The 18,077-nt window shown below is 49.6% G+C and overlaps 1 protein-coding gene across 4 annotated transcripts in view; it reads left to right on the top strand.

Moving 5' to 3' along the window:
• The window catches only part of TENM4 (teneurin transmembrane protein 4), a 2,712,352-nt gene that overhangs the window by 2,319,976 nt on the left and 374,299 nt on the right, over positions 1 to 18,077 (top strand). For all 4 annotated transcript variants that reach the window (XM_077867222.1, XM_077867224.1, XM_077867225.1 and 1 more), the window contains 2 exons: positions 10,623 to 10,910; positions 14,191 to 14,460. In XM_077867222.1, the coding sequence (XP_077723348.1) occupies positions 10,623 to 10,910; positions 14,191 to 14,460 (558 nt within the window). The remainder of the gene's footprint in view (positions 1 to 10,622; positions 10,911 to 14,190; positions 14,461 to 18,077) is intronic.

The raw sequence follows: 18,077 nt of genomic DNA, 5'->3' as shown, positions 1-18,077 counted from the left end.
CCGGGCTGCCCCGTAGCTGCTCTTTTCATCCTAGCAATAATCTTTCCCAGAGCATAGATTTGAAGTTTGGTGAAGTCTAGTTTATCAATATTGCCTCTTTGGGTTGTGCCTTTGATGTAAAACTTATGTTTCTTGTTTTTTTGTTGTTTGTTCGTTTGTTTGTTTACCACTGTGTTCCACTCTTTCCTGGAGCCTGAGGAAGAGAGATCCTATTCTGGGGGTGGGAAGAGATCAGGCTTCTTTGTGAGGTTCTAAGGCAGAGTTAAGACTGGCAGGAAGCCTCTTGGAATAAGTAAATTCTAGCTCACTATCAGAACAGACCTTTGAAGGTCACTGCTTAGAGGATAAAATGTGTTAGGAGGGAGTGCTGCATCATCTGAGATCAAAGCCTTGCTGGTGTCCACATGGATTCATAGAAGGAATCCAAGCTGCAGACGGAGCATGGGTGACTAATATCCCTTATGTTCCCCTCTAATCCTAAGAACCTAGGAGAGTAGCTAGCATTTGAATTACCTCTGCCTGACCTGTCATGTCTAACAAATACATCCCCCAGAGACCATCCAGGATGATAAATTTAGAAAGGCTTTCTTTCAATGGCCATCTGGACTGTCTAGTTTGGGGCAGGTTGAGCCAGACTCTACAGGGGGTAGCCAATGAAGCCAGAAGGTCTGCAGTTGTCCTGCCTAAGGGTAGAACACACAGTAGCCAAAGGCTTGGAGGGCCCAGTCTCAGGGGCTGGGGCCTATTCCTCACTCTCTGTCCTCCTGCTGGGGGCCAGCCAGCTGGCTGCCTGCCCCACCTCCACCCCAGCAGCCTCTTCTTCATTCAGACCATCAAGGAGAATCCCTTTCCTGACAGCACTTATGAGACTTAATTACCGATGCTAAGGTCTTTTGAGGCCTTGGATGAAAGGGATGGGAGCAGTGGAAGGCTTGATTAGGCGTGTAGAACTCTGGGCACAATTAGCTCCATAAGAGACTAGCCCAGCCTTTATCTGTCTCCAGTTCTGTGTGACTTAGAGCAGCTAATTATTGAAATAAAAATTGCCTGACCACCCAGCTGCTGGAAGGAGGGCCCTAATATCTATTAAGTCTGCCTTTAATTATTGGGAATGGTGGCAGCTTCAGGCAGTTAGGGTTTTCCCATCATCATGGGCCTTTCCCTCCACCTCTTTGAGGCTTGGGTACACTGGGATATAAGTGAAATTCTGACAAAGCCACTTCCTTCTCCATTGCTTTGCAACTGGACACCCCTTTTTGGGGATGCCTTTTCTAACAGTATTTGTCTGCTGCAAGGACCCTTCTTCACTCCTCCCCAAGGGGCTTTGCAATCATTACACCTTATAGAAATCCCAGCCCTTGACAGAGTACTTCGAATTCCGGTGTGCGTGTGTGTGTCTAACATAAAGGCAGTCCTCAGGCATGGCTTACGTATGACCCCTATACCACCCCAATTTGCAGAAGAGAAACCTTAGTTCATGAAGGGAAACATGACAAAGCTGGCAGCTCCTAGCTCTTGCTGGTGTGGCTATCACCAAGTCACAGCCACCCTAGAGCTTGCTGCTTTCTATGAACACAGAGCCATGGGCAGCTCTAGAAGGGCACAAGCAGTTGCTACCTTCACAAACCTGGTGGGCTTGTGTGGGATGGAGGAAGTTAGTGTTAAAACTAAGAGACTCACGGTTTCCAGAGCCTTGAGCCTGTGTCTGGTGCCCAGGGAACTGGATTTCTCTTCTAGCTCTCTCCTTGAGAGTGGAGGCCTAAAGCAGGAGCCCCAGGTAATTACAGGTTAAGCCTTGGGCACAGCAGGGGATGTGTGATTAATCAGCCCAACTATCTCTTCACTCTCTCTGATTATCTCATAATGGGGTCCCAGAATAAGCCCATAGAAAATCAAGTCTGTGCAGTGCCCTTGCCTGCTTTTTGCAGAGAATTGGCGCTCTAATAAAACCTGGGCTTTGTGCTTGACCCTTGAAGAGATTTTCCAGGGAGAAGGAGAAGGCCCCTTCCAGGGGGAGCTGGGGGGCAGAACAGACCATTTCTCAAGGTTCATGAAGAAGCTGAGTGGCAGGACACAGCCAGCACGCTGAGGCTAGGGGCGTGGCATGTGCTTCCACAAAAGCCACGTAGAGTTGAGCTTTCAGGGTGCAAGAGAAGGGGGTGTGCATGGGGGACCAAGTGGTTCCCAGGAGTTGTAGCCAACCCCATTGGGAGGCATGTGGATGAACATGAGCACACTCCCTTCCCTGTCCCCCAATTAACTCCTGCACAGCCACTGGGTGTCAGCTCACGCATCACCTCCTTCAGGCTGCCCTGCTGCCTACGGCACTTGAGCTGCCATCCCCTGCTCTGGCCCCAGGCATCTCTGGCAGTTGCTCTTTTGTGTTCACTGAGCTGGAAGCATCTGTAGGTATGTCTGTCCCTTTGACTGTGTCTGATCCAGCCCCTTGTCCCCAAACCTCACCCTCAGGAAGGCTTGTGGGATGGGAAAGAGGGAACAAGGACGGATGAACCCAGGCAAAGGTCACTGAGAAGATGAGGGCTTGAACATCTTAGAGTCACTGAGTCATGAGAAGACTCAAGGATATACAGACAAGCCCAAATTCTGTCTGAAAGGGCTGTTGCTGGGACATAGGCACTGGACTTCTTTCCTGAGACTCCAGAGGGTAGAACTGAGGCCTTTGGAAGGAAGCTAAAAGAAGCATTGGTTTCATGCCAGGAAACATAGTCAAAGCTTTCCCTGGTGATAGTGAAGTCCTCAGCTTTGGAGGTGGCATGACCACTTGGGGATGGCACGGAGGGGATTTGGACATCAATAGGGCATGGACCAGATGATCTTTGACAGTACTTTCAGTTTTGAGATAGTAAATGCCACATTAGCTGACTCTAAGAGGTCCCCGTTTATAAAGGGGAATCGTTGGCTGGAAGTAGCTTCAGAAAGGGAAGAATCTTGTGGAGGAAGATGGAAAACAACATTTATACTCACTCCTGTGGGTTGAGGACCTATTATGTTCTGAATCCTGTGCACGCTCAGCCCTTTTGAAGGTTCTGGGCAGTTCTGGTGGGAGCTCTCTGATCTCAGAATCAGAGGATGGTGCCCACCTGCCCTCAGTACCTGGCCTATGACAAGCCCTCACACAAAAGGGCATGATGGCACCTGTAGGCAGTGGCACCATCTGTCACCTGCTTTCACCCGCTGATTAGGGATGTCCTGGTAGCTGAGCTGGGCACACAGCCACACATTACCCACCATGTTCCCAAGAAAGCCCTTTTTGTTGGCCCACAGCACTGTCTGGGGCCACTTGGAAAAGGAGGTATAAAAGCAATCCTCCCAGAAAGCCCAGGTTAGGTGTAACCTTGTGCATCAAAGGAATTAATATTGCTAACAAGACAAAATGAAAAAGCAAATAGAACATCTAAAGAAATTAAAATAAGGGATGATCTGGGTGGGAAGCAGTATAGATTGTGAGTAAAAGCTTGAGCCTTGGGGTCGTAGAGACCCATGTTTGAATCCTGGCTCTGCTACCTCCTTGCTGTGGCCCTCTGGGCAAGACATTAACCTCTCTAAGTCCTGAGTTTCTCATGTGTAAAATAAGGGTGGATTAGGGGTATGATGAGGATAAAATGAGGTCATGCTATGAAGACCTTGCCCTTAGCCACCATTATTGTAATCACTGTCACTGTTTTTAAGAGCAGGAGATTCCCTAAAGTGACAGGGCCAGAGAAATGTGCCCTGGATGCCAAAACAGCATAGACTTGGAACCAGATCTCTCAGATTTCAGTCTTGGCATGTACAAACTTGGGCATCACTTTGCTACTCTGAGCATCGGTTTCCAAATCTGTAAAGTGAGGGTGACAGTGCCTGGTTCTCTGTTGTGCACATAGCCCGACGCCGGATCTAGCAGAGCATAGATGTCCCCTCCACCTCTGGCAGCCACCTGCATATCAGACATACCACAGGAGTTTAAAACAAAGGACTTGCAAGACCAAACTCTGAAGGGTTCAGGAAAGTAAAAATGTATGATGATTTTATGCACACGTACACAGACGATGCCCAGGTCTTATATTTTGTAGAACACATTTGAGCTCTGAAATATCTATGTGCCCTTCTTGACACACAAGGAACTAAAAATATCACCATGTGCTTATGTTAAGGAAAACTTATAGGACTTTAGTCCAGTAGGAATTCAGTCAATTTCCTGGTTCGTCTCTGGCTGTTTCATAGGTTGGGAGGAAACCCAGGGTGGTAACAGCCCCTGTTTCCCTGAGGGCTTTGGCAAGGGCAGAGATTACTTGGCAGTGCTGTATGTCTGTTCAGGCCTCCCCGCGTGTGCTCTGAGGCCCCTGCCCCTCATAAATATTGCTGGACCCGATGTGAAGGGCCCAGCTTTGCTTCTTGAATTTCTCCCTGCACACCAAAAGCTTTGTTCTCCCCATCTCCCCTTCTCTCCCAGGTCCAACACCTGTGTCATTCTTCCAGGCCAGCTCCTGGCCCCTGCCACATCAGGGCCTCTGAAACCCAGCTGGAGGACACGCTTCCCCGGGGACCTCCCATCCAGGCTCTCTGCCACATGCACGTTTGCATTTTGCTGTCACTTAGATTACAACTGTTCGTGGAAATTGCTTTCTTTCCACCAGGCCGCTCACTCCTCCCCTCTCAGGCTTTCTCTTCAAACCTTCTTTCTTCCCTGAAGGCTGGACTCAGGGAATATGGGTCTCTCTCTGGTTCACATCCTCTCCCGCCTCCAACTTCCATCCACATCGTGGCTAGAACAGTGCTTTTCAAACTGTAGGTTGGCAACCCATCCCTAATCTGATTTCAGCAGAGTAGAATAAAATAGACAACATCAGGTTCTACCCCAGAGGACAGAGTAGGCATAGTTCCTGAAATTTTTGTTTTAGTTAGAAATCTGTAGATCTACGTGTACTCTGGATTGTGAAATGTATTTTTACTGTAGGTCAGAGAAAATGGAAAGTCAAATGTAGACTTCATGTCTCTCCTTCCCTCCAGACTGTCTGGCCTAGCTCACTTCTACTTGACATGTTTGGGTCATTGTTTAGATGTCGCTCTCTCTGGGCAGCGTGCCTTTCTGATCCTCTCCCCACCTTTGGCTCCTCTGGCCTGGGTTAGAGGCCCCCATGGTCCTCCCCCTGCCTCTTTCCCTGCCTGACCTGCCCACGTTCTAAAGCTCAAGTGGTAGAAAGCTCATTTGTCTTGTCCCCAGATGCCTCACACAAGGCTTGGCACAGCAGGGTGGGAACTTAGTGTTGAAGAGAAGAAGCAGGTGGGAGAAGGAGGCAAGGGGATGGAGGGATCGGGGAGGCCGGTGTGTTACCTCTGCGCATCTTCTGCTGCACTTAGGACAGAAAATGTACTTAGCCATTACTTACTAAATTAATTAACCTCTGGTATGAGGTATACAATACCTTTCATGAGGTTTAAACATTTTCTTCTGATTCAAATCTAGGCCCTGACATTTGGAAGCCACGGGATCTAGAGCAAGTCACATAATCTCTTTAAGCTCATTATCTCCTGTATACAATAAGAGTAAATAAGAGAAAATATAAAAGAGGATATATCTAACCCACATAATTACTGGAGGGATTAGGAATAACATGCACAAAATACCCAGCACACGAGTAGGTGTTTGATAGATGGTGGTGGTTTTATTATTATCTCTTTTCCTATCTGAGATCATACACTGATCACTATCACCACGCAGGTCCCCAGGCCTCCCCACATTCAAGCACCTGTTCAGACATTCCAGATCTATCTGAGCCCAGCTCCATGTAAAAGAAAAAAGCCTAAAATGTGGATTTTAGAGTCACCTACCACCTGTATGAACTAGCCCAACCATGATAAATGACTAGAGCTCTTAGGGAACTGTGTGGAAGGCACTGATCACAGGGCTCAATGCACACATGTGTCTTCCCCTCTCCTGTCTGGGGCCCACTCTCCTTCTCCATAGAGAGGCCAAGATGCCACCTATGTCTGCATAAGGAGAAAACAGTGTAGAACTGCAGGTTCTTATCAAAGCACTTGTGGTTGCCCCCTAAGGCTGATGCCCCTGAGAGAGAGCTCCCATTCTGCTCATGTCCAGGACAGTGACCAGCACAAGTCTGTCTGGAACAGATAAATTCCTCTTTGAAGGCACCTTCATGGTGCTTGGGTTTCCTCCGGAGAAGAGTTTCAACCAGCCACATCTCGAGAGCAGGCCAGGGTCTCACACAAGTTACAGGACTTGGTCAGAAATAACAACACATCAATGATGATGATGATGATGACACTGACAGTAGTCATTTTTCAAATTTCTTATGCGTATAGATCCAAGGTACATTATAGTTTTTGAAGCATTTTACAAAGCCAACACCTAACTTTTCCAGAGCCCCATAGCCAGGAGGTAGCTGGAGAAGGACCATGGAGCTCATTCTGTCACTGTATGTGGTGGAGGGCTGTGGAAGGAAGGTCTGGAGATGGATGGATCCGGTTCTTGATCCACTTCTTGACTGTGTGGTTGTAAGCCAGTTCTTTAATTCCTCTAAGCCTCGGGTTCTTTTTTTTTTTAAGTTTATTTATTCATGAGAGACACACACAGAGAGAGGCTGAGACATAGGCAAAGGGAGAAACAGGTCCCATGCAAGGAGCCTGATGTGGGACTCGATCCCGGAACTCCAGGATCATGCCCTGGGCCAAAGGCAGATGCTTAACCACTGAGCCACCCAGGCGTCCCAAGCCTCAGGTTCTTTATCATTAAGAGGGACCACTACAGAGTAGGATGGTGGGGACTAAATGAGATCACCTAACAAAAGCACTTCGCCCTGTGCCTGGCCTGAGCCCCGAGGAAGTGGAAGCTAGGATTCTATTACTCTGATGATGATCACTGAAAGTCAACCAGATAGTAAAGGGTTAGGCTTCCCCAGGAAACAGGGTTCACTCCAGATGCTTTAAATGAACATACTTTAATGATGGGACAGAGGTGTGGACAGGTGAGGAGAGCCAACCAGGATGATGAGACACCCCGATGTCTCTAGTGTTGGCAGGAAACAAGGACCTCCCCTCCCCCCGGCCTGGGCAAGTGAGGGCAGAGAAGGATATTGAAAGAGGCCTGGAAGAGGGGCCACCCAGTGTCAGATGAGTGGACAAAGGACTACAAAGCAGGGAGAGAATGGGGAAGCAGCACTGCCACCTCTTGCCTCCACCCTACTGCCCTATCTCCCTCAGGTGCCTCCCTTAGGTGCGCCCTGTGAAGCCGGTATGTGGAGGCTCAGTGACAGTCAAGATTGAGGGTATCTGAGAAATGGCTGGCAGCTGTGAGGGACATAAATAGAGGGTGGGCATCTGGGAGAAGCGAGGTGCTCTACAGGCAGCGTGAAGAAGCAGAGGAAGGCTCCAGGAGGTCAGGCTAATGGATTTAGGGGCAGGGGGAACCCCTGGTCAGCAGGGTAGGGAGGGACTGAGATGTTTGTTTACACATGAACGTGTGTGGGTGCCTCTGCTGCCCAGCCCGTGGAGGAGGGTCATGGTGGATGGTGGATGGGTCTGAGCCAGGCTTTTCCCCAGCAAGTCTCCATCCTCCTGCCAGGTCTCTGCGTCACTCTACTGCAGACCCTCACTCCGGGGGGAGCTCCTCTCCTCTGCTGCTTCTTGCATCCCAACCTCTTCCTCCTCTGTTAAATACCAGACCAAGTGTGAACCATGACCGACCTCCCATCTGTCAAAAAATATATACTATTTACTGAATTACTATATTAAGCCTAAAATGGAAAAAATAAAAAGGGAATGGGAGCAAGGCACGTGTTCTCCCTGCCTCTGCTTTGTGACAATTAAAGCCGTGTTTTCAGAGCTGTGTTCTTAATAATCCTAGTTACTAAGCCTTTGCCTTGAAGCCGGTGCCCACGGTCAATAGGCACACACTGATAAGAAGACATAGTCACCCACCAATTTAACAGCCTAAACTGTGTCTCGGCCTTATTAACATATGTTTCTGAGGGGATGTTCCTTCTCCAATTATAACTGACACTGAGCTGGAGCCTTCTAAAGTGTGCCTTTTAAAAATAAAATGTGGGTTTTTTTCTGACGATAATAATGGCCGACATTTATTGAGCACCCATTAGGTATTAGAGACAGTATATACCGGGGACGTGTATTAACTCATTTAATCCTCAGAACAACAGTGAGAGGTTGGTACTGTCTTACAGATGAGGAAACTGAAGCACAGAGAGGTTAAATAACTTGTCCTGGGTCACACAGCTACTAAGTAACTAGAGGACACATCCTTCAAATGCAGGCTTCCTTTGAAATTTTAAAAGAATGCATCTAAGCAATGCTTTCAATTCAATGTTAGATGTACCTAAATCAAACTATCAATATTTTATACCACCTAAGACTGATGAGAAGTAAAAAAGTAGCTGTCATAATTTTATTCATTCATTCATTCAGCACACGTTTCATGAGCTCTATGGATGCCAGGCCTGTCCTCAAGGAACTGCAGTCAAGAGGAGAGGCACACATGGATACAGATCATCCAGGTAGCTGGATGTACAATGATAACACGCACAAATGTGGAGATACCACAGAATTAATGTCCAGGAAAGTTGCAAGTGGCTCAGTGAGAAGGAAGTGAGTTGGGCCAGATCAAAGAATAGCCTTCCACTTTAATCAAGAGACTGGAATTTATCCTGAAGCCTCTACAGAGCTGCTACAGAGGCATAAGCAGGGCAGTGGCATGATCTGGGCTTAGGAAATTCATCTGGCACAGCCTCTAGAGTCAATATCATCTAGTGGTTGTATCCATGTGCCAAGTTCAACTCATGGGTCAGGATGATGGCTCTACCACTCAAGAGTCAGGTACCCTTGGGCAGTATACTCAACTTCATAATTTCCTACCTGTAATTTGCACATAATTATAGTACCTGTATTATGGAATTAAAGTGGGGTTTAAAATATTATCATATATAATATTAGTGAAAGTAAGTGCTCAAGCATTAGCTACTAATAATAAAAGTATATTGGCTGTTATTGTGAAACCATTGTTAACATTATGAATTATTAGCCACTGGTATTAATGGCTAACATTACTTTAGAGCTTATTGTATATTCTATATTATCATCACCATTATTGTCATTCGGGGGAATGGGTCGGAGGTGAAAGGCCAGAGGGCACAGAGGCTGGGTGACAGTCACCAAACATCCTCATCCAGATTAGACCAGAAGAGTGTTTTGAGTCAAAAGCCAGTATTGAGACAATTTAGGGAGTTATAATCAGCCTTTTTAAAAAGTGAAAGAAAATGAAATAGGAAATATCAGAGGACATTGTTCATCATGCAATAATTTTGGCTTTGTGAATCTTCCATTTTATATACATAAACACACACATTCACATACATAAATATATGTATCCAGTCACAATGTCAGATGCTTTTTCAAATTATAGATTGCAGGCAAAAAGGTTAGAGAGTAGAAAGTAGAGTATTATCATCAGTCTTCCCTCCAGCCTTGCCCCTCAGGTACTCAGAGGACTGACTGTCCTCGTGTCAGCCAGTGCCAGGAGGCTGAATGTTAAGAAGCCAGAGCTCAGAACCCTGGGTTTGGGCCCCAGTAAGATGATTTGATTTCTGTGTATCCGAAGTCAGGCTCCTTGTCCCAGAATTAATCTCTAAGGGTATTTTGAGAACTAGGTCCCAAAAAATATCACCTACACATCTTGATTGGCTCTAATTGCAACCCTAAGGCATTGTCAGTCTATTAATGTTGGCTTGGCTACTAATGGACCCTGTGGCCTTGGGCAGAAAACTGTGTGGCTCTGGGTCACTGTTGCCCCATGTATAAAATGGGAGTGAAAATAGTTGTCTTATATGCTCTATGGTTATTATGGGGCACCAATAAAATCACAATGTCTGCACTCTTTGAATATCATCAAAAACACATAGAAGGAAGTCTATAGCCAACCCTTGGGAGCCATGATCAAGCCCAAAGATACCAAATGGTGACTTCAGACCACTCTTTGGCTGAGTAAAGTGATGCAGCTTTCCAGGTTAGGACATATGGACCCATTTGAGTGGGCTAGAGAGCTCTTTAACGAGATGAACAGAGTTTCCAGTGGAACCAGGCTGAAACCTGCCCTGGAGAAGGCCTTTTGGGTCTTGAGAGAGAAGAGAAATAGACTAAGTATGACTATGGTCATACTTATGGTCATGCCTGAGTATGGTCATTCATTTCACAAAGTCTTAAGGAGCCCCTACTCTGTGTCAGGCCTTATCCCAGTTGGGGACATGATGGAAACAAACACATGATTCCTGTGTAGAGGAATTATTGAAATCAATGTCCCCTGGTCTTTGTTGTCGAAGACTCGACACCCGTCACTGGAAGAGAGGCTGAGGCATCTCCATGGAGGATGGGCAGAGTAGCACAAAGGGATGGGAGTCATCACCAGAGGCCCGGGGTGCAAGTGCCCCTTTGCCAGTAACATCGGTGTGGCGGTCCAGCGGTGCCCTCCCCTCTCCAAGTCTGAAATCCCGCGTCCACAGCCTTGTAGGGCCGATCGAGGTCCGGGATGGCCCCGGGGATGGCCTTTGCCTCCTGGGGCCTGAGCTCACGCCCTTTCTTTGGCTCCCCGGCTCCAGACCACTCGGCCCTGAGTGCCGCGAGGACCCTGTTCGTGGATGTGGAGGAGCGCGGGCCCGAGGCCATGGACGTGAAGGAGAGGAAGCCCTACCGCTCGCTGACCCGGCGCCGCGACGCCGAGCGCCGCTACACCAGCTCGTCCGCGGACAGCGAGGAGGGCAAGGTTCCGCAGAAGTCCTACAGCTCCAGCGAGACGCTCAAGGCCTATGACCAGGACGCCCGCCTGGCCTACGGCGGCCGCGTCAAGGACATGGTGCCGCAGGAGGCCGAGGAGTTCTGCCGCGCAGGTGAGCGCGGCCGGGGGCTGGCAGGTGCATGCACCTGCGTGCGGCCGATGGGCGGGCAGGCGGGTCGCGCGGTCAACGCCAGGCTCGGCTACTTTGCCTCCTGGATCTGGTGCGAGCCTGCCTATAATCCACTCTTGGTTTGTTCATGTTCACGCGCACCCAGTCCTTCGGCATAAAGAGGTGGTCAGGAGCTGGGCTGCCTGGGCTTGAGTTCAGAACCCCCGGCAGCTCTCCTCCGGCCTCAGTCCTCATCTGTGAGCTGGGCGTGAGCGGCCCCCGCCCCGCTGAGTGGTGGGCTAAACAGGGGCGTGTTGTTAGTGGTGGGCATGCTAACATCAAGTGCACAGTAAGTCGGCTATTGTCATGCATGCATCATTTAACAAAAAATCACCTTTGTTGCCTCAAGCATCCTCCTGACCTTGAGAGGAAGACTTTTGTTCCTGACAGAGACCTAAACTCTTAGGAATTTGGAGAATATCCTGGTACCTGCCTCCCTCTCCCTCACTTCCTGCATACAGTAGTCACCATCCTATTCGGAAATATCTTTCAAACCTGACCCTCTTTTCATCCACTTTGCCGCTGTCCCAGTTCAGGCCACTGTCATCTCTCCTGGAGGGCCAACCACAGCCCTTTTTACCCAGTGCTGTCCCCTTTGGGCCATTCTGTGCACTGCAGCTAGAGTGCAGTTGGGAATGACTCCCTATTGCCCTCAATCTGAGCTCCTTAACCTGGCATAAGGGACTTTCCCTAAAGCCGTTTTTCTTCCTGGACTAGTTCATCTCCTATCTCTCCACACTCTACCCATTGTGCTCCAGCCCTGCAGACCTACTCCTCATCCCCTACTCTGGTGCTTCAGAGATTCCTATTTTTCTGCCTGCAGAGCGTGAGCCTTCTGTGATGCCTAATGGGTTCCCACCAATGGCTGATTCTGCACCACCTGCTCCCCTTCCACAGCCACAGTTAGCCAGGCAGTGTGCTGTGTAGTTGATCTATGTTTTGGCATTGTTAGTTAATCCTTACAACAATGCCAAGCTGAATCATTTGCCCCATAACACAGGGGTAAGAGGAACTGGTCTCACACACACATACCCTCATAGAGGCAAACACCCACCCAGCTTCTCCCACAGGACTGAGTCCACATGAGAGCCGACCTGTTAATAAGGCTGCCTCTCAGGCTTGAGAGACGAAGGTCTTTAGCTCTTTTCCAGCTTGTGGTTATAGAGCTCAGACTGACAACCGACAGATCTGGATTTGAAGTCTGGATCTTCCATTTTTACTACCCTCAGCTCCTTCACCTGGACAATGGGATAACAGTAATGCCTCCTAATAGTAGGGTGATCATGAGGATTAATGAAGATTATAAATAAAGCACTTGACACAGTGCCAGGCATGGAGCAGATGCTTCGTAAATGCAGCCTACCACTAATTGCCATCTCTGGGTCTCAATGAGGGGAAGGTACAAATGATACCAAGCTTTCTTCCAACTCTCTTCTGCCCATGCTTGATAGAGCTCAGCAAGCCCTGACTAACTCAGCGTGGCCTGCATGCCACCCTAGCACGTGAGTCTGCAGAGAGGAACCCTCTCTTGCCTTTCTAAAAAATAAGTAAGAAGCATTCCCATCTCCTTGGCAGGCATGGTCGTGGCAGTTTACAAAGTACTTCCCCTCCCATTACCTCCCTAGGTCCTTAAAAAAAATCTGTGAGGGTAGCAGATCATAGACTATCATCCCCATTTTAATGACAAGATCATTGAGGCTCAAGTGATTGCACCAGCCTAAGATTGTTCAACTAGACGTTGAGTGAGGTGGTATTTCAACCCATGTCCCGGGATCCTCAAGAAAGAGACCAAAAGGACAGCAAGCAAACAGGTCATAAGGACTTCCCACATTTGGTGAAATAAGTCTTCTAAACTCACACTGCGGAAGGTTGGGCTGGCTCAAAGGGATCAGTGGGCCCTTAGAGTCAGCCCTCACCTTGGATTTCTCAGTCCTGAGATGTCTCAGCTCACTCATACTCATGCTAAGACTGGCTGCTTAAAAGGGCAGAGAGGGCAAGCCACATGGAAATTGATGCAGACCTCTCCTCTGAGCTCCCACCCTCTGCCTTTGTGACCGGGGCATCCTCCATGGACCTCCCCACTTTGGACTTCAACCCTTAATCATGGTTTTGGTTGCATCTCCCCCACTTGCCTGTGAAGTCAAGCACCATGCCCTACTCATTTCTGTGTGTCGGGAAAGGGCCACAGGCAGCCAGGTTTGGGGTAAAAGTGGGTGCCACCTAATCATAAGGTTGTTTCCCAGATCAGTGGTCTAATTGGGATATGACCCTTGGTGCCTTTGTCTACCCCTTCTTTCTCAGCCCCAAAACATGCATGGGAATATTAGAAATATGGGAGAAACTGTCCTTGAATAGACCCTAAATGAACAGGTGTCTCCTGGAGGCTATGTTTCCCACATTCCCTTTGTTACTCAAATACAAATCCCCAAGTGAACTCCCAGCACCCACCTCTTCCCTGACCTTAGTCCTAGACATCGCCAGACCTTTCTGAGCCCTCCAGACCTCTTGGCAACCCAGCTCTGGCTGCTGGGCTCCCTGGATTGCTCCAAAGCCTGTGGATTCCTGCCACGGACCCAGCCCCCTCTGGCATGAGGAGGTGGAAGGCAGAGCCCATCACCTGCATGAGGCCCACTTTTCTCTGCCAGTCACCATCCTCAGTGTCATGCTCCAGGCTTCCTGACCTGGCCTGAAAGGACCTTCTGGTCCCAGGGCAGCCATCAGCATCTCCTCAACTAGGCATCTGCCCTGCTCAGGAGGGCTGCTTTCTGGCAAGTCCTCCCTGAACTGGAGGAAGAGACCCAAGGCTCTATTAAACAGACATCTATTGAGCCCCTGCTTTGTCCTGGGCATAGGGATTTAGGAATGAGTATGGCATGGTCCCTGTCCCTCTTGAGATCATCAGCAGTGAAAGGATCTGTCCCTTCATTCTACCGTGCAGGATGACCTGGGCTAAGGACTCTCAGAGGGAGCTTGGATGCAAGAAGCAGTGGATCCCACACAGGGTGTAGGTATTGGGGGACTTCACAGGGAGGTGCCTTATAAGTTGGGCCTTAAGGGATGTGGAGGAGTTGGGCTGGTGGGTGAGGGCCAGAGGAGCCATTTAGGGAGAGAGGCATGTGTGTGGAACATCATGTGAGCTCAAAAGACAACAGGGAATCCTGGGGCACAGGGTTGGGTTTCTGGTGGGGAGACCCTAACCAAGCTCACCCACGTTTCCTCCCAGGAGCCAACTTCACTCTGCGTGAGCTGGGGCTGGGAGAGGTGACGCCCCCCCATGGAACCCTGTACCGGACAGACATAGGCCTCCCACACTGCGGCTACTCCATGGGGGCCAGCTCCGATGCCGACATGGAGGCTGACACCGTGCTGTCCCCTGAGCACCCTGTACGGCTGTGGGGCCGGAGCACACGGTCGGGACGCAGTTCATGCCTGTCCAGCCGGGCCAACTCCAACCTCACACTCACTGACACGGAGCACGAGAACACCGAGACCGGTGAGTGGCCCACCTGGCCTGTGCCAGGCGCCTGGGTTTTGGGGCAGGGTTTTTCATTACAATATTGAGTTTCTGCTCCGTTGCTTGGGGCTCTGGTGAAGCTGGTGAGAAATTGCTTTGCTCTCAGTGGTCAGAAGTCAGAGCCTCTTGGAGAGTTACACAAAATACCCACTCGCTGGTGACACACCAGATGTTGGGTCGTTGTTGTTTGTTTTCAGATCGGGGTAGAGGGGGTGCCTAAGGCACAGGGTTGTTCCTTGCAAGGTGCCTCCGCGTGGGGGAGCAGGGCTAACGGGTCCCCAGAAGCTTGCTTTCCATCCCGCCAGCCAGGTCTGGTCCTGCCTGAATCCTGCTCAGTGTCTGGCCTCCAGGTGCTCCACAGTCCTGGGCAGTCACCACTGTCCTATGCTGGTTAGACAATGGCCTTAAACAAAAACTTTTGGAGTAACTTAAAACTGGAGGGTTTGCTCCAGCTTTGCCCTGATCTCATCTGCAGAGCCAGGGACATGCAGTCTCTGGACTCTCTGTCCCCCTCTCACTTCTGCAGCCCTTCTTCCAAAGCCCCGGTGATGTTGTGGGAGAAACAGCTGGTTCACATGCCCCCTTTTTGAGGTGGAAGAAAGGGAACCTGCTTTCAGAATTTCCCCCTTTCTTTTTGGGACCTTGTTGGCAGATGTCTGGGTAAGAGGCAAGCTCCCTTCTCTGGTGCTACTCTCTGGGCAGCTTTGAGGATGCAGGTCAGGACCAAGGAGGCAGCTCCAGGGTCTGGCAGCCAAGTCTTGGGGAGGGTGCAGAGACCAGGCACAGGGGAGGAGAGAGCTCCTCTGCCCAGGGGAGGAGAGAGCTTTTGTTTCTCAGAAGTTTCCTGAGGGGGTCTGCTGGTGCTTCCATACTGGAGTGAGAAGGGCAATGTGAGTGAAAAGTGACCCAAGCCAGACATCAGTGCCCCCTACTGGTTTCCTGCTCCAAATGCAGGATCCTAGTGACTTGTCTAGGATTCCCCAGAGTCAGGATGGGAACCAGGTCAGAGGTGAAGGCTTAGGCTGTTTAGTCTTTCAAAAGGATGCTCTAGCTGGGTTATGAACAACACAGTCCCAGATTTGGAGAAAGTCAGGAGACCAAGTAAGGGCAGGGGCAGGGGCAAGTGGGAAATTTATTTCTTGAAAGAGTCAGGGGCAGCAGAGCTCCAAATATCCATTCTGCCACCAGAGCTTGGAGGTTTTCCTAGGGAGCCTGTGCACCAGTCTGAGGGGTGGGGGGAAGTAGTGCCTGGATACTGGCGTGGCATTGTGCCCCTCCCTTGACTCCCAACCAACCCTGTGAGGGGGCCAGTGACCTCAGCACCTGGAGGAGATCCCCCTCTCTGCAGTAAAAGCCATCTGTACCCCTTCATCTACCTTCCCACCAAGGCCCAAGCCAGCCAGCAGTCCCTTTTCCTGCCATTCCAACCATGCACAGATCTGATGTGTAAGGCCTGTACAGAGAAAATGGTGTCTGATTAGGAGGCAGGAAGCCTCAGTTCCATCACTGACCTGGAGTGTGGCGCTGGATAAGTTGGATCCTTTCTCTGGACCTCTGTTTCCTCATCTATAGCATAAGCAGTTCAAACTTAATCTGCATTTCCTATATCTGAGAATGTTCATAGTTATTAGGTTGGGGTGGGGCTGACAGCAGGAAAGTGCTCTGTGGTCAAATAATGTAGGAAACACCATGTTGAATGAATTTAAACCAATTTCTTTACTGCACGCCTTCTCAGAGCCTTTAATCTATTAAAATGTGCCAGCTAATGGGTAAATCGAGGATAGATAGATGCAGCATTCCCCCAGTGGATTTGAGCATGGAACCCTTTGTTCTCAGAGCATCTGATGGGTTCAGTGTTCTGATGAATACATTTGGGAAATAACTGAGCTGAAGAACCTGCAGGCCCTTCTGGATCTGGGCTTCTATGATTTGAAGCATTCAGATGAAAGTGCATGAGAAGAAAAGGAGAGTAGCACCATTAACAGTGAGCAGCAGGCCCGAAGCACAGTGCCAGTTCTTTAGTTCTAGCATCTCATCTCCCCATCGACACCCCCTTTGAAGTAGATTTTCTTACCCCCATCACACAGAATTAGGAAACTGTGCCCTGAGAGGTTAAGATCCCGCCAAAGTCACACAGCTAGCAAGACAGGATTTGAATTCAGGCCCACATGGCTCTAAAATCTTTATTCTTGTAGCCCTGGTGACACTGAATTTCTTCTGCAGCGGAATTCTTAGGTTGTTTGTTCTTGCGAAGGCTGCTTGCCATGGTGACAAATGATCATTTTTCCATAAAGTCATGACAGAGTGAGGTGCATACCGCCCACGTTATTGTATATTCCCTGAGAGCTGAATTACAGCTGAATTAAGCCTCTGTTGGGTGATAATGGCACAGTTGAGGAGCCTGAAGAGCTTCGGCTTTGATAATGGGGACGAGAAATGGCTGCCTGCGTCCGCCTGGCCAGGCTGCCTTTTCCTTCTCATCGTCCGTTTTCAACACTGGCTGCCACCCGCACTTTACCCTTGCTGTCTTCAGGGAAGATGGGCAGGTGAAGGAGGTGGGCTGCTGAGTCTAACAAAGATCCCCTGGCCTCCACAACCCTCCCAGGCCGGGACTCCCCAAGCCCAGATGCCCACAGGAGGCCCAGATGCCTCCACGTGCTTGTCCACGTGCCCCTAAGTGGGATGTTACACTAAACATTTTGCGATACTTAGGTCTAAATAGTGACAGTAAATCATCCCGACAGTGCCTGAACCAAAGGAATGTCTCCCTCTTATCTGCTGATGAGGTTGACAGCACGCTGGTTCACACCATTGTCTCCCCAGCTTACAGCTGAGGGGCCTAGGAGGTAAAGATGGAAAGAGCTGGAGCCGGACCCTACACAGGGGTCTGGTTCTGTCCTGGCTACTCTCTCTCTCCCTTTTCCTTGCCTGTCTCATCTCCATCCCCCTCCCCTGCCCTCCTCTCTTTGTCCTGCATTCATCCCCAGCCCCAGTTCTCTTTCTTTGCTGAGGAGGCAGGCAGGTTTTACCACCAGAACAGGGCTCTCTCGCACCAGGTGCATTAGCCAGCACCTTACTCTGTGGCCACTTTTGAGGAGTACCACGGAGCCATACAGAAGGCCCACCATGTGTCCAGCCACTGCTCATATGTGATTGCCTTTAATCCTCATGACAATGCCATGGCATTCCCATTTCCCAGGTGGATAAACAGAGGTTCCAAAAAGGTCAACTGACCTGAGATAGACTGGTCAAGTCAGTGACTATGACTGGTCAAGTCAGCAGGTCGGCACAGCTTGCGATGAGAGTCAGATCTCTCCCATCCCAGAGCTGGAGCCCTTTGCATATCTCCATTTGCATCAGTAAGTGTTGGCCTTTCAACAGAGGCCACCAAAAATGTGTGACTAAGTTCTCCGAGATCCTCACCAAAGGTGAAATGCAAAGTAACCCCCAGGGACATCTAGCCACAGGAAGGAACATCCACTCTGCCTCTGCCTCCCCGCCCGGCCTTGCATTAGTCAATAGTAATTGTCAACAGTATTGATGGCGGTGGAGGCTTTTGCTGAGGTCACAGTGATGCCGCACGCAGCTGCCATCAA

The sequence above is a fragment of the Canis aureus genome, chromosome 23 (assembly GCF_053574225.1).
Source record: "Canis aureus isolate CA01 chromosome 23, VMU_Caureus_v.1.0, whole genome shotgun sequence".
NCBI classification, from domain to species: Eukaryota; Metazoa; Chordata; class Mammalia; order Carnivora; family Canidae; genus Canis; species Canis aureus.
The sequence above is the reverse complement of the archived record's forward strand: the minus strand, read 5'-3'. Positions and strand labels throughout refer to the sequence as shown.